The sequence below is a fragment of the Arvicanthis niloticus genome, chromosome 25, assembly GCF_011762505.2.
Source record: "Arvicanthis niloticus isolate mArvNil1 chromosome 25, mArvNil1.pat.X, whole genome shotgun sequence".
Lineage (NCBI taxonomy): Eukaryota > Metazoa > Chordata > Mammalia > Rodentia > Muridae > Arvicanthis > Arvicanthis niloticus.
In genome coordinates, this window is record NC_133433.1 from 27976857 (window position 1) to 28002279 (window position 25423).

General features: G+C 43.9%; 1 protein-coding gene and 1 long non-coding RNA gene across 3 annotated transcripts in view; both read right to left on the reverse strand.

Annotated features, from left to right (window-relative positions):
- Window positions 1-62: 62 nt before the first annotated feature.
- Window positions 63-13705, reverse strand: LOC143438588 (uncharacterized). Of its 2 annotated transcripts, none has more exons than XM_076924285.1 (5): window positions 11022-13705; window positions 8424-8493; window positions 3641-3767; window positions 3339-3399; window positions 63-2042 (listed from the first exon to the last, which is right to left on the reverse strand). In XM_076924285.1, the coding sequence occupies exons 2-5, from the start codon at window positions 8481-8483 to the stop codon at window positions 446-448; spliced, it is 1845 nt and encodes a 614-aa protein (XP_076780400.1). In that variant the 5' UTR covers window positions 8484-8493; window positions 11022-13705; the 3' UTR covers window positions 63-445. The 2 variants fall into 2 exon arrangements, with proteins under 2 accessions (XP_076780400.1, XP_076780399.1); XM_076924284.1 differs by lacking the exon at window positions 11022-13705 and adding an exon at window positions 9721-10966.
- A 3927-nt stretch (window positions 13706-17632) lies between these two features.
- LOC143438591 (uncharacterized) overlaps window positions 17633-25423 on the reverse strand; it is a 33918-nt gene continuing 26127 nt past the window's right edge. The window contains exon 3 of the long non-coding RNA XR_013107330.1: window positions 17633-24722. This is a non-coding gene — a long non-coding RNA (uncharacterized LOC143438591). The remainder of the gene's footprint in view (window positions 24723-25423) is intronic.

Consider the following 25423-nt stretch of genomic DNA (forward strand, 5'->3'; position numbering starts at 1 on the left):
AGAAGGAAAAGTATCTCAAGAACAGGTAAAAGACTCAAACACACACATCATGCCATAGAAGGTGACTGTTTGAAAAGGCTATATTAAATTGATTACATTTATAGAGTTCTCTCAAGAATGTGTTTCTAAAATTCCCCTTTAAACCACCATAACATGCAAAGGTTCTACCACATTTATTACATTATCAGGGCTTCTCTCCAATATTTGTTCTTTTATGCCTTTGAAGATGTCTGCGGCCTGTAAAAGCTTTACCACATTGGTGACATTAAGATGGTTTCTCTCCAGTTTCTTCTATGTACTTGAAGATGATTGTCTTGTGCAAAGGCTTTGCCACACTGGTTACATTCATAACGTCTCTCTCTACTATGTTTTCTTTTATGTCTTTGAAGATTGCTGATATATGAAAAGCTTTTACCACATTGGTCACATTCATTGAGGGTTTCTCTCAAGTATGTGTTCTTCTATGTACTTGAAGATAATAATAGCTTGTAAAGGCTTTGTCACATTGGTTACATTCATAGGGTTTTTCTCCATTATGTATTCTTTTATGTTTTTGAAGGGGGGCATTATATTCAAAGCGTTTACCACATTGGTTACATTCATAAGGTTTCTCTCCAGTATGTGTTCTTTTATGTCTTTGAAAATTACTGATATATGTAAAGCTTTTACCACAGTGGTCACATTTATAGGGTTTCTCTCCAGTATGTGTTCTTTTATGTTCTTGAAGATAATGATAGCTTGCAAAAGCTTTGTCACATTGGTCACATTCATAGGGTTTCTCTCCGGTATGTGTTCTTCTATGTACTCGAAGGCAACCAGAGCTTACAAAGGCTTTGCCACATTGGTCACATTCATAGGGTTTCTCTCCAGTATGTGTTCTTCTATGTGATCGAAGGCAACCAGAGCTTACAAAGGCTTTGCCACATTGGTCACATTCATAGGGTTTCTCTCCAGTATGTGTTCTTCTATGTGATCGAAGGCAACCAGAGCTTACAAAGGCTTTGCCACATTGGTCACATTCATAGGGTTTCTCTCCAGTATGTGTTCTTCTATGTATCTGAAGATAACCATAGTTTGCAAAGGCTTTGCCACATTGGTTACACTCATAGAGTTTCTCACCCGTATGTTTTCTTCTATGTACTTGAAGACAACCATAGCTTACAAAGGCTTTGCTACATTGTTTACACTCATAGGGTTTCTCTCCAGAATGTGTTCTTCTATGTATTTGAAGACTATTGTATTGTTTAAAGGCTTTGCCACACTGGTTACATTCATAGGGTTTCTCTCCAGTATGTCTTATCTTATGTACTTGAAGCTGATTGTATTGTGCAAAGGCTTTGCTACATTGGTTACACTCATAGGGTTTCTCTCCAGTATGTGTTCTTCTATGTGTTTGAAGATTACTGTCTTGAGCAAAGGCTTTGCCACATTGGTTACATACATAAGGTTTCTCTCCAGTATGTGTTCTTTTATGTATTTGAAGAGCATAGCAAGCTGCAAAGGCTTTACCACAGTAGTTACATTCATAGGGTTTCTCTCCAGTATGTGTTCTTTTATGCCTTTGAAGATGACTGAGTCGTGTAAAGGCTTTGGCACATTGGTTACATTCATATGGTTTCTCTCCAGTATGTGTCCTTTTATGTATTTGAAGATTGGTCTGATATGCAAAGGCTTTACCACAGTGGTCACATTCATAAGGTTTCTCTCCAGTATGTTTTCTTTTATGCCTCTGAAGAGCATGGCGATCTGCAAAGGCTTTATTACAATGGTTACATACATAGGGCTTCTCTCCAGTATGTGTTTTTTTATGCTTTTGAAGAAGACTTTGACAATAAAAGACTTTACCACATTGGCTACAATCATACAGCTTTTCTACAGAGTGTGTTCTTCTCTGTATCTGAAGACCAGTATAATACACAAAGCATCCAGTACCCGTGCTTTTATGTATATGAAGATGATTGTTTCTTGCAATGGCTCCACCATATTGCATACATTCATAAGGTTTCTCTCCAGTATTAATCGGTTCATCACTTTGAAGATGCCTGTGATATAAATAGGCTTTAAAACATTGGATATATTCAGAGTTTCTCTACAGGAAGATTTCTTTCAAGCCTGTATATGTAATGTGAAAGGCCTACCCCATTCATTATACTAGTGGATCATTTTTATATGAATTAACTTAACAATCTTTTCTAACTGTAAAGAGGAATCATATATAATAATGTTCTACAGTTTGTTTATGTCCATTGTGTTCATTATTGGTAGGATTTACATCTTTAACACTACCAGTGAAGGTAAGTGCATTTATTATATGGCTCAAAATTATAACATCCTTTTCCTATATGTTGATTTTCACGTATTTGACAAAATGTGCAAACATTCACAGCTTTACCACAATAATTCCATTCATAAATTGAAATATAATGTAAGCCATACAACATTTGTGAAATTACACAGGACAAACAGAAAATTTCTACCTTATCTTTATGCAGTCTGAGTTTTTTGATATATTTACAAGGAAATTGTAAAATCAGTTAATTATAAATCTTCACAACTTTAAACAAATTTCCTCTAAGTGAAGAAAATTATAAATCTTATAAAGATCCCATAAGAGAGCCACAGGATTTATGTCAATATGCTCTAGGCACAGAAAATTGTATTCATTATAGTCAATAGATATATAGATAGACTGATGATAGAGAGATAGAGAGATAGATAGATAGATAGATAGATAGATAGATAGAGTAGATGAATAGGTAGGTAGATGATAGAGATATACCTATTCCATATAATACAGCTATGATAGGAATAATAACAAATAAAACATATCCACATTGTATTCACACAGGTTCATTTTTGTTCCTCAAAGACATATGGTATTTGGATTAAGTTTTCTTTACAAAAAAACCTTTTTAATTTCCATGAACTTCCATTCTCAATAATCATAGCAACCTTGCTACAAGTACATAAGTAACATCAGTATACTATGCACTTGCATCTCAGACAGTTTTGGATATAAACTGATTACATACTCAATGTGTATACTTTTTGCCCTATCTGAATGGTATGACTAAACAGACTGGCAGTTCTACAGTGTAGCTTGAATGGGGCTGTGCTTGAAATGGCGCTATCTATTAAGGCATTTTTTCCCACATTTTCTGTCTTAACAGAATGCCTTGCAAACACAAACAAAATACCTGACACTGAAATATAGCATTTGTGAGAACTTAATAATCTGTATCCTTACTTATTTACACTCATGATTTTAATGGAAAATTCAAAAACACATTAAGATTTCTTCAAAGGAATATTTGTATCAGCATCTACAAGAAAATTACCTGTTATGTCTTCCATAATTTTCAGAATGTTCTTCAATATTGTGATCTTCCCACTTATAGCCTAGAATATAATGGCAGAAAATGTATGGTATATTACTGTAATTTAGGCAAAATTTTAAAAACTGTCTATAAGATCCTTACAGGGCTGATTTATTCACATCATTCTTCCTCCTTCTTAAATGAAACTGTAGAGGTACATTGATAACAACAAAAGCAAAAATACGCACAAACGAACAACCACCACCACAACAAAAATATACTGCCCCCCTTATTTTAAAAAGAGATAAAACATTCAGTCTTACCTATTACAGAGAGGTTCCTATAGGTCTCTAGCATCACATCTTTGTAGAGACTCTTCTGGGAAGGATCCAGCAATGCCCACTCTTCCCGAGTAAAATTCACCACTACATCATCATATGTCACTGCATTCTAAAATACCCCATATATATTAACAAAAGAGAGTACAATACTGAAATATTAGAAATGTATATTTCATTGACAATATTATCAAACAATTTTGGTACTTCCCCTACTTGTGTACTGACACAGAAACTATAATGTTATAATAACCAAGTCATTTTTGAAGGAGACTAAACAATGAGGTTCTCATCTGTAATTTCTTCATAAAAGTAGGAGGAGGGACAGGGCAGTGGTGGCGCATGCCTTTAATACTAGCACTTTGGAGGCAGAGGCAGGCGGATTTCTGAGTTTGAGGCCAGCCTGGTCCACAGAGTGAGTTCCAGGACAGCCAGGGCTACACAGAGAAACCCTGTCTCAAAAAACCAAAAAAAAAAAAAAAAAAAAAAAAAAGAGGAGACGGGGGATGGGACAGGGAGTTTCTGGATGGGAGGTGGGGATGGAGAAAGGGGATCACATCTGAAATTTAAATAAAATATCCAATAAAAATATATATAAAAGATATCAATAGCAGTAAGCACACAGATATTGCATGAATAATTACTAACTACAAAAGCAATGAGCAAGATGGTTGGATTGCTGAATACATTTAATCTCAGCACTGAGAACACAAAGGCAAAACTTTATCATTGTTTTTGATACCAGGCTGGTCTATGGGATAAGTTATAAGAAACCGAGAATTGTACACTATGACTCAATATCCCTTGCAAAAAATCAAATTATGGAACCATAAGGAAGGAACAAATCAGTATATTATTTATGTTTTTAAAATGAATTATATATACACCACAGTTGTATACTTATCTTCCAGAACATGAGGTGCCCCAGTTGTAATTGTACCATTAATAATATCTTTTTAAAAGGGGAATCATGATTACACAATTATGCAATGGATAGATGAAAATATTAGCAATGTAAATATTGATAAATAAATTACATAAAGCTGGGTTAAGCCCTGAAGAACAGTTTCTGCTCCTGAAAAGGATGCCCAGCAGGTTGGTGGTGGTGCACGCCTTTAATCTCAGCACTTGGGAGGCAGAGGCAGGAGGATTTCTGAGTTCAAGGCCAGCCTGGTCTACAGAGTGAGTTCCAAGACAGCCAGGGCTATACAGAGAAACCTTGTCTCGAAAACCCTCCCCACCCCCCAAAAAAAAGCAGGGTGCCCAATGACTTGTGCTTACATAGGGTTTCATATGTTCAAGAGTTTGGACAGTTGTGACACACACCTTTAATCCCAGCACTTTAGAGGCAGAGACAGGTAGATTTCTGAGTTCGAGGCCAGCCTGGTTTACAGATGGAGTTCCAAGACAGCCAGGGCTACACAAAGAAACCCTGTCTTGAAAGACCAAAAAAAGCTCTCTGCACCGTTCTCCCCCCCACTACCACCCCCATGTGCATACCCCCACCCCCCGTCCACAGCACTGCAGCCCAAAGACATTGGTTTCCAGTAAGCTGCCCTGTAGGTCATAGGAATAATGCCACAGCACAGCCAGTTGGCATCATTTGTGGTCAGAACTATGGCCACAAGGATGACTCTTTGAACCTCCAACTCACATCTTTGATTAATGAAAACATTCTTGGCAAATGCTTTCACTCTAGTTCATCTTGCCAGGTTCAAGAATTTTACCCTATAGCAACACAACACGAATGACCCTGGCATGACTTAATCAGGCCAACAACTAGAACCATGGTCCCATTATATTATTCCTAGTTGTGGTATCCAGGCAGCTCAGACATGCTATGAACACTCTTATTTTCTCAAAGTAAACCATTTGGGCCCTAAGGAACACTCAGCTAAGAGCAATGAGGGAGCAATGAGAGGCAGGAGGTGGGTAGGGGGAAACTACAGTGGCCAGAGTGTCAGTAACAGCAGGGGCAATTGAAATGGCCCTTGTAAGGCCTCAAGGGACCATCTGACTGACTACCTGGCATGTGAGGTAAACCAGCAGAAATTATACTTCCACATTCCTGGACCACTTGGCAGCACTGAGCCAGGCAAAAACAAACAGCCCCCTAGGGAGCTCAAAAAGACTCCACAGGAGAGGCAACTACTGTACAGCCACCAAAGGCTCTCCTGCAATAGGCCCAAACATCTTAAGATTCACTGGACTCAACCAACTATCCTTCTACAAAAGACCACCCCTGATAGAGAGATTAATACTGACAGACACAGACCATCCCAGCCCCAAGGAGGGGAGGACACCCACATACCACCACCCATGGGAATGCTGCAGAGTAAGGAGGTGAGGTGACACCACACAGCCCTTGCATGCAGCACACACAAAGCGTGACAAGTGCATGGCACTGTATTAGTCAAAAGGGAATCTGAGCAGGAGGGACACATGCAGAGGCAGGCAAGGAGGATAAAAGATGGACAAGACTACAACTCTGGGAGCCCAACTCCTCCCTTCCATTCTGTGTAACATAGCAACTGACCCTAGAGGAGGTGAAGTGGCAAACATGCAGATGTGCACACAGCCCTTCCCCAACACGACAAGAACTGACAGCTACACACATTGTCAGAATCACAACTCAGCCCTATGTGATCGCTCCTCAAACTCAGGAGCAGGGAGGTGCAGGCCTCTTAAGAGGAAAGAGTGAATGGTCACCGCCACCAAAGACCAACTGGAAAGGGGAAACACTGGTGGAAGCTATGCACAAAATGCAGTTAGGGTGGGCACTTCAGGGGACCACCCAGGAAAACCCGAGATCATAGCATATCCTTTCCACAGATAGCTAGAGAAGGCAATTTATTCTCACTGGGGACAGGGCGGACCCAACCCAAGGAACCCTGGACCACAGCAAGCAAAAGCTGCATGAGTGCAGTGCCAGGAACGAAAAGACACAGCATGGGTGAGGAGGGGTCTTTAGTACCTGTGAGACCTCTCCCTACATGGACAGAGAGGGCCTGAGACAGTTTCCCCAAGAGCCAGGACTCTCAAAGCTCCTCCAGGTGGCAGAATAAGATGCAGCTTAGCAAAAGGACTTTTAAGACAGAGTCCATCAAGCACTGCTCCGCACCACCTGACACTCAGGCATATGGAAAAAGAGGGCAGCACAGGGCATGTGTTCACCCACAGGCACTCTTCTTTCAGAAGACAGGCAACACTAGATCCTTTTTTACCACCCTTTTTCTGATCCTCCTTGGGCTTCTCATACAGAACCAGTAAAATGACATGGGAATGAAACACACAGCATATAAACACAAACACAAAACAAAGCTGGTCATGGAGGGGCTCCTGGAATCATCAAATCAGTGCTCTCCCTCCTTGCCCATAACTCCTCCATTCTATTCTGTACAAGTGACAATCACCATGGAGAAAGAGGGAAAGCCTGACTGGAAAACAATAGACAGTGCCAGGTTGTCACAAGCAGTGCACAGGGAGATAGCAAGCAATCACACAAGCAAGGACAGGAAACAGGAAGAGTGCACACACATAGCTCCTGGCACTGCAAGCCCCAAAGACAGAAAAACAGGTGGCTGGAAAAGGCAACAGCCTTGGAGGACCCTGCCCTATAATATCACCTACAAAGGACAGTGTGTCAGCTTATATCCCCTGGTACAATATGGACAGATTGCAAAGCTCCAAACAATAACAGGTTCGGGGAATAAATTCACTGGCCACATGGAATACCTGGAAGTGATGCCTGGTGAAGGGTCCCAAAAATGTCCCAATGAGCAAGTAACTAACTTCAAAGGAACAACTGGTTGACCATAAAACCATGAGTAGAGGACAAGATGTCCATGATAGAATGCAGGGTCCAAAGATTCCTCTCGGACTTAGAAATATAGAGCCAGTCCCCACTTGACTTTCCATTTAAGTTCTGTCTATTCATCTACAAATACCTGATCTTCAACACAAGCATAAATTCCAGAGTCACCAAAACCAAATCTACAGCTCACAATGGTCAAATGCAAAGATACATTAAATCAAAAATAAGTTTAGGCTAAAATATTAAACTCTATAGTAATCTCTTCAGTGTTGTGCACAAATAAAATTGTAACAACAAAAAAATCTCTCTAAATAGCTGAAAAAGCCATTAAGTTCTTTAGAATTGGATATCATGTCAAACAGCCAGCTGAGGTGGGCATGGAAGCACACATTTGTAATCCCAGCACTTGGAGGGTAGAGGAGCTCACTTGAGGAAAACCTGTCCAGCTGTGCTCACAGAAGGTGGTACAACTGGGAACCAGAGACCTTCTGCAGTGGCAGTGTGGTGGTGGTATTCCCCTTTTCAGGAAGAGGTATTAACTAAATTGAGTTATTCTACACTAGTCTCTATAAACTTTGAGTATGGGGTTCTCCTAGAAAATGTGTCAGTTACCACATACAGGTGAGAGAGGGCTAAGACCTGAGAAGAATGTCCCCAACCCCACCCCATCCCACAGTGTAGAACCTGGTGGGAGAGACCATTTAACTTTTCAAATCTAATTAGTGACAGCAGGTTTGTAGTCAACAACTAAAAAGTTCCTTTTTCTGGGCCAGTTAATCCTGTAGAGAAAGCAATATATATAGCTGGTTAAGCCCAGCTATAACCAGTTTTATACAATTTAGTGCATCGATTTCACTCTGTGTTCTTTAACCCGATTTGCACACTGCTTTCCTCTCCTTTCAAGCACACACAGACAGAAATGGACTAAAGAAAGAACACACACAGACACCTTACCTCCACTGGATCCTTAAGGTTTGTCTGAGATCCCTTTTCTATTACAGGTTTCCTGGGCATCTTAGCCTTCCTGGTTAAAAAGAAAATAAAAGAGAGAAAAACAAAAAAACATAAATTTCAATTCAATACTAGCATAGAAGATATCACAAATTCCAACAATGGTGAACTTCCTAAGGCTTAAAAAAAAATCATTTCCCAGCAATCCCTAAATACTGCACAGCAAATGACATGAACATAACAATAAACTGTATTAGAGAAATGTGGTATATGTGATCTAACTCATTAGATTGTAATAGGGAATGTTAAGAGTGAAAAATTTTAAGTCAACTTGTAAACTCCTGGAGAAGGGCCCTAAGGCAAGGACATCTCTAAGAGCTGCAGCTGTGCGTGCCAGATAAGAGACAGGTCCCTAGCTGCCAATGGACTGGACCATATCCTGACCACATGGTGAAGTCAGGGGCACCAAAAATCGCAGGACACCTTACCTGGTGCAATCAGCAGAGGTTTATTAGGGAGAGTTGGCTGGCCAAGGTCAAATCGCTTGCCCACCCAGGAGCTGAATTTGACAAAGACCAGCAAGCTGCTGAGGGGCTTTTTATAGCACAGGGTGGGGAAAGGGAGAAATTTTCTTGCAGTTACACATGACTGGTTGCTTTACAATTTTTTAACATCAGCAGGCTATACCAGTAGATTGGGGGCAGAGGGCAGTTCCTGCAGTGAGTGACCTGACCTGTGGGTCCTAGTTATTCGTGGGTATCAAGGGGGACCTCACCTGCAAAGGAACATGGGCGAGAGAAAGAAGGAGACCAAGCAAATGAAGGCTTGTCAAGGTCTGATTTAATGCAAAAGCAGGTCTCAACTTATACAGTTCCTAACAAAGAAATGGGGATGGAGTACAATACAAGGAAAAGTTGAGCATATCAAAGTTAGCCATCTGGGGGAACATCCTGTGGTCTTTTCTCCTATGGATGTCATCCACCTGATGGGATGTCCTGTGTTTTTTCTTGTTCTGGTACTCTGCTGTTCCATTATCAGGAGCAGACAAACTGCACTTCCTTGTGGAACCTGCACTCCCTCAAGCTTAGGTGAAAAGTCCGTCCATGGGAAGATTTTGACTAATCTCCAGCACTGCAGATGGAAGCTTATCTAGGTTAGCAGAGCATCTAGTTAGACAGCTAGTTACAGCTTTCTGGAACACTGGGAAGACCTCAAAGGGGGTAGGGAGGGGTAACCAAGGAAACATAACATAAAAACAGTGGAAAGTTAGCTAGTTCCTGGAACCACCCAGATCACTTACATCTTTCTTTGTGGTCAGGAATGTGTCTTCCTGCTGTGGGCCTTCCCCACCCACAGGTGGGTTCTCTTCCCTGAGGTCTAAGGAGTGTTAATTATCCCTCCCTTCCTCTCTTGAAGGTTAGTCTAGCAAGTGTCCTCTGACTCAGGGATAATGTACCCCTTCTGGAATGTGGAATGTTTCCCTGGGCAGTGAAGGCCCAAAATCTTACATTCAGTTCCACTTCTTTGAACTAGTAAACCTGCATTCTTTTGCTCAGGTCTAGGGGTCATAAAACCTTTCTATATTTTTAAAAATGATCTTTATAATTTTCATCCTACAATGGAGGCCACCAATCAAGAGCACTCCCATCTGGAAAGTCCCTATTCCCCAGTCCCCCTGCCAAATTGTTGTTTTGCCTTTATAAGCTTGTATAATTTTGTGCTCAGGACTCTTCTCCTTCCCTTCTGCAAGCAATACGAGTCGAGCCTTGGTGAGCTATTTCCTAAATACAGCCTCTTGCCATGTTGCATCAAGTGCTGACTTCTGTGGACATTGGGGCGAGAGAAGGTTCTAGGGACTCCAGTAGGGGTCTCCCTTTTCAGGGATCTTACAGGAAAATATACTTTTGATACCAGAAGTACCCAGGGGGACTTTTGTTTGATTTCATTTTTTTTTTTAAGTTGGAGACCAAATTCTGAGCTTTGCTCATGCTGGGCAGGAAGAGTGGATTATTCACAATGCTGAATGAAATGTCTTGCTATTTTAAGTTAACAATATTTAAAAACATTTTGATTCTCAACATTCTTTATCATTTAATTTAATTCTCATTTATAGGCTACAAGAATATTTAACACAAATTAAATCATAAGATTCGTAGGCCAGTGGGATAGCCTGGGGACAAAGATAGCTTGAGTTAACTGAGCAGCAGAAGGACCCTGACCTCAAGGCTAGAACTAGACAAGGAATGCGGAAGGAGCTGTGGAGACTCAACTCCCGGAAGTGCCAGCGCGCACCTGCCGGCTCCTGGGGTCCCTAGACCTGCCACCTGCCCAGCAGGGCTGAGGAAAGTTGGGGAAGGGCGGGCAGCCCAAAGGATGGCAACCCGAGGAGGTAGGGGCAGACAGCCCCGATTTGGGGGCCAGCCTTCGCGGGCTGAGAGGACCGTGAGGACGCGGGCACACGGGGGTCGGCAGGCACCAGAACTGCGGTGCGGAGCTCCGGCCTACACGTCCGGACTCAGCTCCCGGGCAGCCCCCAGTCTCAGCGTGAGGACGGCGGCGACCCCCGCCCAGTCCTCCCACCAGTCCCCTCCTGGTACTCACGCCGACTTCCTGACCCCAGGCTCCGAGCTATGCTGACGTGGGCGGAGGACGCTGGGCTTTGGGCGAGCTGGGTTGGTGGGGACCAAGCGGTGTAGACCGCGGCCAGGGGGACACGGACTCAATCTGAGGAGAGACAGGCGGCGACGCTGAGGCTGCAAGCAGAAGTGTGCGCTGGGCAGGCAACTCAATCTGAGAGCCAGGAAGTGACGCTGAAATCTAAAGAGTTCGCCCGCCCGCCCGCTCGCGCAGTTCAAACAGGCTGAGGGGCGGGGCCTCGGGGAGCTCCCACCTCCAAAGGGTGCGCTCCTTGCCTTGGGAACCTGCGGAAGACCTGAGGAGAGCCGGGAAATCCCAGCCCTTCTGCTCTTCCATTCTGACACAGAAGCTGAGGTCTCCCTGTCTTTGTCCAGAGACGCTCTAAGAAGTTATAGTCAAGTCTTGGTCGGTTCTACTCTCAGAATGGCCGGTTTTATATTGTCCGAGTAGAAAATTTTTAATTGGCCAGTATCTCAGAATAACATGGGACTGTGAACTCAGGAATTCCGGGGAAGAGCCCCAGGACAAGGACATACAAAATATTTCTGAAAACTGCAGCTGTGTGTACCAATAAGACACACAATCAAAAGGACTCCTGCCTAAGAAGTCCCTATTCCCCAGTCCCCCTCCCTGCCTGTGGTTCTTGCCTTTATAAGCTTGTGTAATTTTATGTTCTGGCCACTTCTCTCCTTTCCTCTTGTGAGAGTTACAAGACAGAGTCCCATCAAGTGCTGGTCCTTGAATACAGCCTCTTGCCCTGTTGCATCAAGTGCTGACTTCAGTGGTCATTGGGGGCAAGCGCTGATCCTTGGGACATGAGGGTCTCCCTCTTCGGGGGTCTTACAATATTTTATTTTTACTTTTACACTTAGTTCTACATTTGCATTTTATCTTACTTGTGTTATTTAATTTCAGACAAGGGTCTCTTGTAGCCCAGGCTGTCCTCAAACTTACAGTACATCCCCCAGGATGATCCTGAAGACTATACCAACTTGGCAGTCAACTTCTTGTAAGTTCCCTTTGCTGGGCACTCCAGTTCTCTCTCTCTCTCTCTCTCTCTCTCTCTCTCTCTCTCTCTCTCTCTCTCTCTCTCTCTCTCTGTGTGTGTGTGTGTGTGTGTGTGTGTGCTGAGGATCAAACTTAGAGCCTCACAATGCTAGGTAAAAAAATGTTACTACTAAGTTACACATCCTTAACCTTAAAGTTCTTGGTTTTGATGTTTCCTAGATATGGAGATGAAAAAAATCTACCCACTGAACTTGTGCAAACACCAGAATCTACCCTTTGTCTTCCACAAATTGATTCTGTCTCACTTAACCCCTTAAGACCCATGCTGACCATCCTCGAGGATACCCACACCTGCATTCTGTGACTCAAGCTCCACTCAGAAATCCCTTTAGGGCCAGCACTGATAAGGAAAGTCAGTTTAATATCCAGAGTGTAATGTCCATATTACTGGACATTTGTTGGGAGCAACCTTGCTTATACACTGAAGGCCTAAGTCTGCCATACATGCCTACTACCACAAAGTCTTAGTCTCTGCAGGAAAACACTAACCCTAGAACAGATAGCTATAGATCTTGTAGACAGGTAGCCTTGGTGGGAAGTACCAGCTTAGATAAGAACAAATGAATCATAGAGTCATAGTGACGTGTTCTGCCCTGCATCATCCCTCTCCCCACATCCTGCCTCTATGTGTATATAATCCCTGTGTGAAAAATTAAAATGGCAGTGTGATCAGACTCTAGACAAGCCATGGTTCTTTGCATACTCCTGTTCCCCATTCACTCTTTCAGGTGGTCCCCTGGTCCCAGTTCACCACCCTGCTGGACAGGGCAGACATTAGTCTTTCCAATATTTACTGTTGCAAACTGTTACAATGAATAAACCTGAAAATGCATCCTTGGATAGATAAGTCAGATAAATTTTCAGAAACAGATAGAAAGCTAACAGGCTTTGTCACCATCACCTTTCAAAAAGGTCCCATTTGATAGCTCTCTCAGCTCTAAATCACAGGTCTAGGAGACACCCTACGGTGGGTCATTACCCTTTGCTTGATACCCTCAGAGGGACCTGAGGCTAGTCTTCCTTCTCCATCTGAGGTTAGTCTTCCTTCGCCATTGTGTCACTTTTCACCTGTCCCAAACCCAAGAACATGTTTGGAACATATCTACTCCCACACTCAAGTCTCTCTTCTGTCTCTCAGTCTTCCTTTCCTCTGAGAATGCCTCACCTTCTCTAGATCCTGGAGCCCCTGCTGCCTGTCATTGCACCACTGATTTCAGCATCACTCCCCAGTGCACAGCCTCTGTTTACTGAGTCCTCTCCCAGCATATCCCACTCAGCCTTGATAGAGATAGATGGCACTGTTGCATGCTCAGCACTTACCAATATGGGCATGGCCCTAAGCTTTGAAAGGCTGATTGATGGAAGCTCTCACTGAAGGACACTGGAGAAGCTCTCCCATGCTTCATCTGTAGCTTCTACTCAGGCTGGATTCTCTCTCTCTTGCTCCTGTCCATCCACAGTTAGGCTCTCTAGCTCATTCATTGTCTTACAAGTACAATCACCCTGAAAGATCTGCATTTCTCTCTAGAATTATTGATGCAGACCAGAGCAAGTATGAAAACACATCTTAGAAGAAATATTCTTATACAATATATCCTGATTACACTTTTCCCCTCCCAGAACTCTTCCCAGATCCCCATGAACTCTCCACCTGCACATCCCCATCAAAAAGAAAAAAGAAAAAAAAACAGACTGAAACTGAAAGAGAAACTCACATGCACACAGATCCACAAAAACACAAACTGGAGACCATCATATACACACAAAAGCCCAATAAAACAAAGCCTAAGCAAAGCAAAATGAGATTTTTTTTTTAAAGGCAACAAAAATACCATTGTGTTTGTTTTGTGTTGTGGCTTCTGCTGGGCATGGGGCCAGCCTATAATTGTGATTTGTATATACAGTGAGACTCCATTGGGGAAAACTAACATTTCCTTTGCAGGCAGGTCTCAAGTGCAGATAGCTTCTTGGCTAGGGATGAGAGCCCATGTGTACCTCCCTCCCTCAGCACTGGTACTGAGATGGCTTGTGCCCCTGCAAACCCAGCACATGCTGCCACAGTCCCTGTGAGTCTGTATATGTACCAGCCCTGCTGTGCCTGGAAGACTGTTTCTGTGGAGTCATCACACCCTCTGGTTCTGGAAGAACAGAAGAGCAACGATAGTGAGGAGACAACATAAGAGCATCCAAAGAGAAGAGAGGACAGAAGGGCACCCAGAGAGAGGAGATAACAGAAGGGCATCTGGAAAGAGGAGAGGACAGAAGGCCTTCCAGAGAGAGAAGAAGACAGAAGGGCATCCAGAGAGAGGAGAAGACAGAATGGCATCCAGAGAGAAGGAGTAAAGTTGGGCATACAGAGAGAGGAGAGAACAGAAGAGCATCTAGAGAGAGGAGAAGCCAGAGGATATCCAGAGTGAGGAGATAATTGTCGGGCATCCAGAGAGAGGAGAAAACTAATGGGCATCAAGAGAATCTAGAGAACAGAAGGGCATAGGGAAAGAGGAGAAGACAGAAGGGCATCCAGAGAGAGGAGAGGACAGAAGGGCATCAAGAGAGAGGAGAGCGCAAAAGGGAATCCAGAGAGACGAGAGAACAGAAGGATATCCAGAGATCATGGATCTGCAAAGATCTGCTCCAAAGGGGTGTTCTATTGCTTAGTGATTGTTACATATGTTTAATAATAATAGGAAAAGCAAATTAATAGCAGGAATCTTTCCTAAAACTGAGTTTCTTACAGCCTTGTTGAATAAGGGCGCACCTGTCACAAATTATCCAAGGCAGGTCTTTTCAGGACCAACTAATTATTAGCTTGTCCCATTAGGCCTCCTGACAGTTTCAGCCCTCTGGGAGATCACAGTCTGGAAAAGGAAACACATGCACAAAAATAACATTAATAAGAATGACACTAGAAAACATTAGAAGAGAAGTCAAGCAAACGGCTATGTGAGTATGGAGAGGAGAGAATTGATTACAAATGAGAACACTGGGAGGGCTTTGTGGCAGGAGTAGGGATATATGTGACATTTTTATTAGAAAAACTTGTAACAGAAAGATTTATACTATCCTGGCTCTACCTAGATAGGGCTGCGGGGTTATCTTGGATGCTCGAATTCCATGATCAAGTTATTAATTGTCCTTATTTGAAGTCTTCACCAGAAACAAACTGTTTGGGGCTCAACAGACCCCAGAATGAACCGTTCTGTTTTTCTCATCAGTATGTAGATGCTACTTTATTTCTTTCTTGCCTAGAACCAACCAAATTAGCATAGAATTGGTTCTGCCTAAACTCCATCCATTTCTAACTCACCACCTACCTCACAGACCCAGTGACAAAGGGGTTTTTGGACATCCCAAAATTGAGTGTCTACCTAGAAGGCTGGCAAAAGAAATGTGTTGGAATCAATAGATTCAGTGACTAGGAAAAGGCAGAGAGAGAGTTTGCTGTTATACTTGTGGTCAGGAAAACGGAGGGAGCAAAGGAAATAGAGGCTCACATTTTGGCTAGAGGATTCCTTCCCAGTAAGAAGACAGGACACGTTGGCACAACCAGAAAAGATGGGTGGGAGGGACATCCCTGAAAATGCAATTGAATGGTGGATTCTGGTGAAGTTGGTAAGACTGTCCCCTTACCCCAACAATAGGAAAATGAGAAGAAAAGGTGGGTCCCCAAGACTCCATTAGGATTGAGAAAGTAGATCCAGTGTCCAAGAGGAAGGAGATGGGTTGCACTAATACCACAATGACTACCCAGGGCTCCCTATCAGAGATGACAGTGGTTAGGACACTAATTGCTAAGGGAACCCAGACCCCTTCAGTTGTCCATGTCTAGCCCTAGGAGTTGGGCTGAAGGGCAATTTGGTAATGATGTCCTCATGGCACAAGGGGCATGGGGGCATTCAATAGTCCATTGTCCCTCTTAATGGCACATTGGACATGGCCAGGATGGCTTGTTGGGGTTGAGGCAGGCCTGGGCCCAGTGACCTTCTTGACCACATTTAAAGCAGAGGAGCTGCTGGCCCTTGAGCTTTAGGAAGCAAGGAATCCCAGGCAGTTGCCAAAGCTGATCAAACAGCCTTGACCAGCATTTGGTATTTTTACTTGCAGGCTCTTTCATTTCTTCCAAGGCACACCTTAAAGGCGAGTGCTAAGATTTTTGCCTGTGCAGTTAAGGGTCTTCTCTCCGAGCACTTAAGCTTGTCTCTAGTGTTGGAGCAACTCTGGGAAAAGAAATAGATCATGAGGAGTTGTTTATACTCTGTGGCCTGAGGGTCTAGATTGTTATACTGTAAGAGGGCCTTTGTGAGGCATTCTAGGAATTGAGACAGCTTTTCATGTTTGTCCTAGATAACCTCTCAGAGTTTCTCATAATTTACTAGTTAAGAGATGCTTTACAGAGAATGGTCAGAAAGCAAATTGTAAACTGATCTCTAGCTAGACTGCAACCTGGGGTATTGTAGTTTTACTAGGGATCCTGGTCTGGGATGCCTCAGGGCCAGCCAGGTGTGCTTTCTTAGTTTGGTGGACTTCATCTGCATGTGCTCTAGCCTGTTCCCAAACTAGCTTGCACTCCTTCGAGAGTAGGTTATGAGTTACCATCATATATATGTCACAGAAGGTGAAACTATAGGATTGGGTAATATACTGGAATTCTTCACTGAAAGTAGAGTAGTTAGAGGTATAGTTTTCTTTCTGTTTTGCTTTGCTTAACAACTACTGACTCAGACAGTTTAATATCTATATTCCTTTGCCCATTGAACGCACAGGGAGATGTGGTAGGCATGGATAGCAGATATTAAACATGGGGAATATATATATATATATATATATATATATATATATATATATATATATATATATATCCATCCCATAGCTACTGGCTGCTGGAAGAGTCTTTGAACCATTTCATTTGATTTCATTAACCTGGAAGTGAGGACTTTCTTGTAGCCATAGCATCAAGAGGAAAAACTTTGTAGGGCACTCTATGTAAAATGTAGTTTCGAGAAAACATTCTATCCACTTACCGTCTTTTGTAATTGAGAGAACTTCAGGGATTAACCACAGAAAGTATTGAAAACTATGCTTCAATCTCATGTACTGTAGGGGGAAATGATAGAAAGTCTGGAAAGAGAATAGAAAACCTCTTCATATTTAGCACACACAAAAAAAGCCGTGTGGAACTGAATTACATCACTATTTTATACCATGTAGTGAGCTAGACTATCTATTAAGTACATAATTAATCCACACTCCATTCTATGATGTAGGAATCATGAGACCCAGTTTATAGACAAGGAAGGAGAATCTCAGAAGCATCTTTCACACAGCCCACTCCCACTCCTTGCCCCAGACTTCAAACCAAGTGCTTGCTCTACCTGCTTGCTGCCCTGCCCACCAAGGAGAGAGAGAGAGAGAGAGAGAGAGAGAGAGAGAGAGAGAGAGAGAGAGAACACACAAGTAAAAATGCTGGAGTTGAGAATGTTAATCAAAGGCCATATCCCAGCCGGGCGGTGGTGGCGCACACCTTTAATCCCAGCACTTGGGAGGCAGAGGCAGGCGGATTTCTGAGTTCAAGGCCAGCCTGGTCTACAGAGTGAGTTCCAGGACAGCCAGGACTACACAGAGAAACCCTGTCTCAAAAAAACCAAAAAACAAAACAAAACAAAGGCCATATCCCAGGCTAGGGGACTCACAGTATTTACTACCTATAACACACTTCTTTGAAATGCTAATTAGGCATTGGTGCCAGCATTCCCAGTGCTTTCATCCTAAAACCTTTAAAGACTCTTTTACTAAATGGAGTAACTACCACTTCCCACCAAGCTGTCAACTGTAAGCAGTCATCTAAGATTTAGGTAAAGCTCAAGCAGGAACCTCATCTGGCCCACCATTCTCTCAATGGCCAGGATTTGGAGCCTTGTTAACATGCAAATGACTCAGAGAGGGGTAGCACTGGGGTCAGGTCTCAGCAGTCCTAGGGCCAATGAGGATCTGACCTTTGCCAAGGTAAGGGGTAGACAAGGATGAAGTCCTGTTTACACCAAGAAGCGGTCTGGCTCCCACCAGAAGAGCATGTTACTTCATTTGGGCACAGTGCTCTTTCAGATGGGTCTAAGAAAATGTAGGAGAAAGGAGTGTCTTCCATTTAGCACCAGGGGCACAATGCCACTTAAAGTTTGTATGCCAATTTGGCTGGTTCTAGGAATGAAAGAATTAAAGCAGCATCTACATCCTGATGGGGAAAACAGAATGGTTCATTCTGGGGACTGTTGGGCCCCAAACACTGCTTAGAGAATTGAGCATGTGTCGCTACCCATGTCTGACCAGCGGAATAAGGCAAGGCAACTGTGTTCTTCTTCAAGCGGTTTATTCAGCTATCCCTGTACAGCGCGCTTCCTCTCTCTTTCTCTTCTCTTCTCTCTCTTCCCCAGCTCCCGCAGCCCCTTATATGCATTGCCTTGATCCTATCAACAGCTGCCATGAAGTCACTAATTGGCCACTCTCAATCACTCGAGGTGGGGTGATCAGGTAACCACACCTCTCAGCGCATACAACTCCATATATGGAGTTGTCTTTTCTCTCAAGCAATGCCTATGCCAAGTGCCACTTTGTAATGGTGAGAGTGGAGCCGCTTCCCACAGCTCCTCCTCTTTTGTTTTATGCGAGCAGAAGGACATAGAGGTCTGACCCCCTGTATTTGAAGGGAGATTGTTAACCCCATTTTCACCACCTGCTGTCTACAGTATGTACCATGGGCGACCCAACCCGATGCTGTTTTCCAGGGGACAGGAACTATGGCAAAACCTGTATGCAGTCAGACATATGTCTGAGGATGTACAGCGCCCTCTGCGGTGCTATGCCCTACATCCTGCTGCATGTTACTACTCAGAGCACTTCAAATAGCTTAGCCAGATTTGCGGGGACTGGCCTCCTTCAAGAGCAATAAATGCTTGAACAATCATGGCATTAGCATTGCGCTGTTGCATACGCATCTTCAGAATGGACCATAGTGCTAGGCAACTGACAAGAACAAGGCAAAAGCTAAGGGCTGCAATTCCCGCCCATTCTTTTAGGTGGTTCATTGCAGATTGGATCCAGGAGGCCAGGCCCTCAGCAACAGACAGATCAACACGGGTGGAATTCACGTGCACCATGGCTAGCCTCAGCTTCTGCATCAAGCCATTGAAATCTTCCCTCCAATTTCCTGTAAAATACTGAGACAAATTTCTAGACAAGTGAGCTGCTTGACTTGCATTTTCATATCTTACAGATGTCACACAAAGACCTGTATACTTCCACTGACAGACCAACTGAGCTAATTCCATGAGCATGTCTACTTGCTCCTGGACTAGATCCACTCTTTGATTCACCAGCATAATGCCGGCTCTCAACTGAGAATTAATCTGCCTCTGTGTATCCAGGGCCATAGCCGAATTGGCCTGCTGCAGTAGCAGCAGTAGCTGACACTGCAATAGGTGTCACAATGGTGGCAGTGATACCAAAATTCCTGCATGTCCTAAACAGGGTCATAGCTGATGGGGCCTCCACCGGCCAAGGAACAAATCTAGGCATTCCCATCTGAACTCTCTACTTTCTCCCTGCAGGGTCAGGATCTTTTCCCCCATCACCATCAGCATGAGCATCATCTTCACTAGCAACATCATGATTAGATAGGAGCTTCTGTTGCTGGCCTTGTGCTGGACGAGTAAGTCTCTCTCGAACTCACAGTGGCTGTTGCCCATCCTGTGGAAAAACACAAACAGACCCTCTTGCCCACACCAACACTGGGTCTGGGCCATTCCACTGACCAGTAAGGATATCCTTCCATAACACTTGTCCTTTATTTGCTGGAGACTGTTGCGCATGTCGCTCTGCCTCGGACTTACCCTCTTTGTCCAGTTGAAGATAATTGAGAGTAAAAAGAGCAATAGCAAGTCTTTCTCTAGGTGTCTTTCCCATACCTACTCCCCCTTTTTGTTTTATTAAACACTCCTTCAAGGTTCTATGGGCATGCTCAACTATGCCCTGTCCTTGGGGGTTATATGGGAGTCCAGTGGAATGAGATAGTCCCATGGCTTTGCAAAAGCTCTCAAATTGGGAGGAGATGTAAGCTGGGCCATTGTCTGTTTTTAAGGACTTTGGCATTCCCCAGGCATTCCATGCCTCAAAGTAATGCACAATGACATGTCTTGCTGCATTTGTGCTTTTCTTTTGTGGTTTCTCTGGCCCTGAGAATAGCATGAAACTTATGATCCTTCAGGCTATATCTTTTCACTGCTGTTGTGGAACCCAATGGATGCACTACAGGGACCCCAGGAAAGCAACTCGCAGAGGGCAACTGCTGCAATCGAAAGAGGATTTAATTAATTAGTCCAATGCCTTGGGGCTGCTTGCTCACACAGGAGAAGCAGAAACCCAGAATACACTCGGGCAGAAGCATATATACAGTTTGATCAGAGCGGGTGTTTTTGGTGATAAACTGGTTAGTTGGCATTGATGCCTGTAGGGGACCCTCTAACGGGGAGCTATCTGTTATTAGACAGCTCCATATGTCTGATAACCCAAGGTTTTCCTTGGAACCATGTATCTTCACCCTTTTTGGAAAGGGAGGGTTCTTGTGGTTTTTCTTGGGACTGTGTGGCCTCATCCTTCTGAGAATGAAGGGGCTCAGGGGGTAATTTTCTACGGACTTTACACAGTTATCTCTGCTTTTTCTCCTGGCAGTTATTTATCACTAGTGCTGTGGCATTGGGAGCTGCTTCTGCAACAGTAGGAAGCAAATCCCACCCTTACCCCACTTTCCTGGGAAAGGTCTCCTGGGCAAAGGGTCTCAAACACTCTCCCTGATCCACTGTGGCCCAGGTCTGAGCCATAGGCAGGTAGCTAGAGCACAGTGACAGTGTGGGGCCCACCCCCTGCCCACTGCTGTGCTTTATGCCCTTGCCTCCCTGGTTCCTCTGCACCAGTCCCCCTCACCTCCACCCTGCAACTGAGCCCCCTCCCCCATTCCTTCCCCAGAGCTTCAGTGCATCTCATTTGGAGTGTGGGCTGTAGTGTGACCATCCCAGCACCTCACACCCTCCATTCACTTGGAGGCTATGGAGAAGGAATGTTACTGTCCAGAGGGGCCCTGTGGCCAGGGAGACTGTTTGGCCACAGCTTGTGTCCAAGGAACAATGGCAGCTCCTGGGCTCCTTCCTGGAAAGACTGAAGTAGGGGCTGGTTTTTCCCTGAGCTGCCACCTTGCTTGCTGACAGCTGGGGCTTTGACCCTTCTTTTAATCACTTTTGCTAAAATGCACTTAGTTAAAAAAATTAAGTAGACGGGGTAAAATGCAAACCCCTTGCCTTCTGGGCTTTTGGGATGTCATTAACTCCAGTTTGATGGGTTTGTTTTTAACTGTCAATTAAGCATTGAAACAGAACCTCCCTCTGGCCTCCTCTGTAAAATTCTGGACTGCTTCTTTTCACTATTGTGGTCTAGGCTTCTCCTTGGTTGTTTCCCACTCTGTTGTTGACAGAGTCAAAATCTAACCAGTCCACAGTTGAGCGTGGGTATGGCTCAGCTCCATAGTGGTTTCTGTGAGCCACGGCCCCCTTACAGGGCTTTTGTCCTATTTACTCCAGCTTCTTCCACACTGTGATCCTTAACTCACCTCCAACTTCCCACTTTCCTGGCTCCTCCAGATGCCACAGATTTCTAGCCAGCAGCACCTCTAACTCGATGGCCAGCACCAATGTCCTCTATCCCCACCAAGTTTCCTGGTATTGAAGAGCTCCAAACTCCAGAGACCCTTCCTCAAGCCTCAGGACATTGCGGCCACCCAAAAATCACAAGAAACCATACCTGGATGCAATCAGCAGAGGTTTATTAGGGAAAGAGCTGGCAGCCAGCGGTCTGACCAGGTACTTGCGCTGGAGTCAAGGTCCGACCTCCTCGGCCAGTCCTTGGAGGGTTTTAAAGGGAAAAACCACAAACCAGGGGAGTGGGAAGGGGGGTGAGGGGTTGTCAAAGATACAAAACATGAAAACAGTGGAACAATTCAGAGGTACTGACTCTAAATGATTAGTGTCATGTGGAAATCGCCCTGCATTCTTCTCAAAAATGTGGTTTTTACCATGCCATTGTGCCCTATCCTGCCATTTCAGATTACTATCTTTACTTTTTCCGGCTATAGGGCTATAGCCCCACCTAGGTGGTAGCATCTTTATCTGTAATCAGGAATGTCTTCCTGCCTTGAGCCTCTCCCACCTGTGGGAGAGGCTTGAGGAATGTCTGCATTTTTCCTGCTCAGGTACTCTCAAGAAAGTAAGTTTTTCTAAGGCGAGAAATCTACACATATTTCATAAAATGGCTTTTATAATTTTTCACTCTACAGTATGATGATCTGGCTGAGTCAGAACAGTTTGACATGGTGGTGAGTAAATCCCAGAGCGGTCAGCTCTTTCCAACTCCCTTGGTCCCTTGCCTCTGGAGCTGACAGATCTGGGCTTCACTCACCACCAAGCCAAACTGCTCTGACTCAGTCAGATCATCAAACTCCTCCTTCAGCTCAGAAAGCATTTTTTAATTGATCTGGTTCTGCTATCTGTTTAATGAGGTTCTGGAAAAGAGAGTAAATGCTGTGTGGGTGGTGGGGTAGAAGCCTGAGCATGACTGTGACTCTAAGTCCCATGCTCTACCCCCTGATCATGAAGGAAGTGTGGGGGTGGGGCAGCTTTTGAGGTGGGGGAGGGAGACTCCTCAGTCTTTTAAGGTAACCTGGACATCAGGGATAGAGAAGATTCTTCAGCCAGCAGTTTAAGTCAAAATTGCTTGAAGAAGCTTCTGCTTACTAATCAAGAAGACAAAGTTGGCATACACATGCAGCACAGAAGAGCCAGCTCTGGAAGAACCTCCTTGCTGCTTACCTGGATCATAGACTCCATGAGAACAGCCTCATGTACCTCCAGGATAATGTTTTTAATTTCTTGATAGGGCACTTGGAATGAACACAAAATGGTTACTGCCAGAGAATGAGATACCTCCCTATTTAAGACCATCCTGAAAGCCCATTCTGCCTAGCTAGTTGAGATCCAAGTCCAGAGCTGGAGCTTCTATTGTCACCCATTTCCAAATACAAACTATATCATGTCACACAGTGTGAATGAGCTCAGCACATTCAACAAACACCATGACTGTGCTCACAGGCATCTTAGAACCACTTACCTGGGGTAGATCCCCTCTACCACAAAGCTGCCATTGCCTTGAGCTGCTCATTCCTGTCACACCTTGTTCTCCAATACACACACACACACACACACACACACACACACACACACACACCTGCTACTGGAGCTGAGGACCAAACTCAAGGCCTTCTGTTTGTGAGGCAATCCCCAACCAGACCTGCTTATTCTTAAAATGGCCAAAGTTCTAAGAAACACCCTTGTCCTTCCAATTTCCTCATGTTCTAATCTGACTCTTCAATATTATCAAGAGTTCTCTGTTGGGACTGGAGAGATGGCTCAATGGTTAAGAGTATTGGCTGCTCTTGTAGAAGGCCTGGGTTAGTTCCCAGCATCCATGTGGCAGCTCACTACTGCCTACAAGTATCTGTAACAAAAGTTCCCTGTGGATCCAGCAGAGTCCCAGGCCTCCTCAGGCTCTAACCACATGTACAAGCAGGTAAAACACTTAAGCACACAAAATCAAATCTTCTATAAAACCAGCTCTTATTCACTCATCTGTTCACCATCCACCCTGGCTTCTCTATCTGACTCTGTGCAGCCCTGGCTGCCCTGGAACTTGCTCTGTGGATTAGGTTAACCTCGAATCCAGAGATCTGCTTCCTGAGTGTGCATTACCATGGCCAGCTCTTAAGGTGACCCTAATATCCTTCTCTTTCAGCAGATGCAGTCAAGTCTATCTTAAGAACCTTCTTTGACCCAAAGCTCCCTTTCTTTCTAGCATTCTGAAAATACAAATATATATTTTTCACCACTAGAATGTTCATCTCTCCTGTGCTCACAAAGCCAACAAAAAGGCAGCAGTCAATGAGCACACACTATAAAAGGTTCTATCCTGAAATCCGTGAATCAGAGCTACTGGCCACACTATCCTGGGTGAATGTGTCTTGTTCAGCATGTTGGTTTCTACCCTGCAGAGTTATCAGCACTCAAGTGTCACTGTCTGTCATCTCAACCACCACATCTCAGGACTTCTGTCTTTCTATCCTGTGCCTTGCTTGTCATCCTCACCATCTTAGCCTTAGGTCCTCATCATCTCTCATTGGTTTGAAGCATTAAGATGGCTCATCTTCCTCCTAACTCTTCTACTCAGAAACTGAGCCTAAAAAATCACATACCAAAGCAGCCTTCCAAAGATGACACAGGGCTAAAACAGTCACTTTCCAACTAAAAATCTCTGCAGCAACTTCCACAGCTGTAGCGTTCTGCGATTTCCAGACTGAATCCAGTAATCTCATGCATATGCACTTACCCCTCCTGAAGAGAGACAGTCCTTTCCTTCACTTAGGTCCTTCTAGACAGGGCTTCAGCCTATTTTAACAGCATCTTGTTGAGAGCACTCCTGGTGTTGCCAACTCCTATGACCTGACCACTGATGAATTTGAACAAAAAGAGGTGTAATAAGCTCCTTTCCTGCCATGGTCCTCTTCATTATTAAAGCAGTATATTCACCCCTTTCCACTAAGTCTTCCCCAGTAAATGTACTCACTCTCTGTTTTGATAAAAAAAATTTCATTCTATGTGTAATCTGTACCTTATTTGATATCTTCTAAAGGTTTCTTAACATCTGTATGCCATGCTGAGTTTTAGCAGTCTATGTTCCTGTAACCATGGTTATTTTCTCATCTCATTTCAAAATCTCATCTTGATTCTCAGCTTCAAGGATATAGGCAAACTATTTCATTACTATTTCTTCAACAGCTAATTATAGTAAAATTTACTAAAAATGACCACCTTTGAAGGGGCCTGAACAGTGCATAGAAAAGGGAAAAGGGCCCTCAGTGGGTACAGTTAACTGTAGCATACTATCCTATATTGTAGCAAAGAGACTGTACTGAGCAGATAAGACTGCATAATGAAAAGTGCTATCAGGTTTTAGCCATAAAAATTGCTCTGAAAGCCAAGAAACTAAAAAGTCAATTGCTTCTGAGTAGAGGAAGGGGAGGCCTGAGCTCAGGAGTAGGAGAATGCCTGTGAACACAACCCCCCTTTTTGATATTTTTGAGACAAGATTTCACTAAATCACTAATCCTGGCTGACCCAGAATTCTAACTCTGTAGATCAGACTGGTCT

Coding starts and splice junctions, on each gene's coding strand:
- LOC143438588 (XM_076924284.1), bottom strand. Junction 3,768..8,423: donor ACCTTAAGGATCCAGTGGAG/GTAAGGTGTCTG, acceptor GGGGTATTTTAG/AATGCAGTGACATATGATGA. Junction 3,400..3,640: donor TAGGAACCTCTCTGTAATAG/GTAAGACTGAAT, acceptor ATTATATTCTAG/GCTATAAGTGGGAAGATCAC.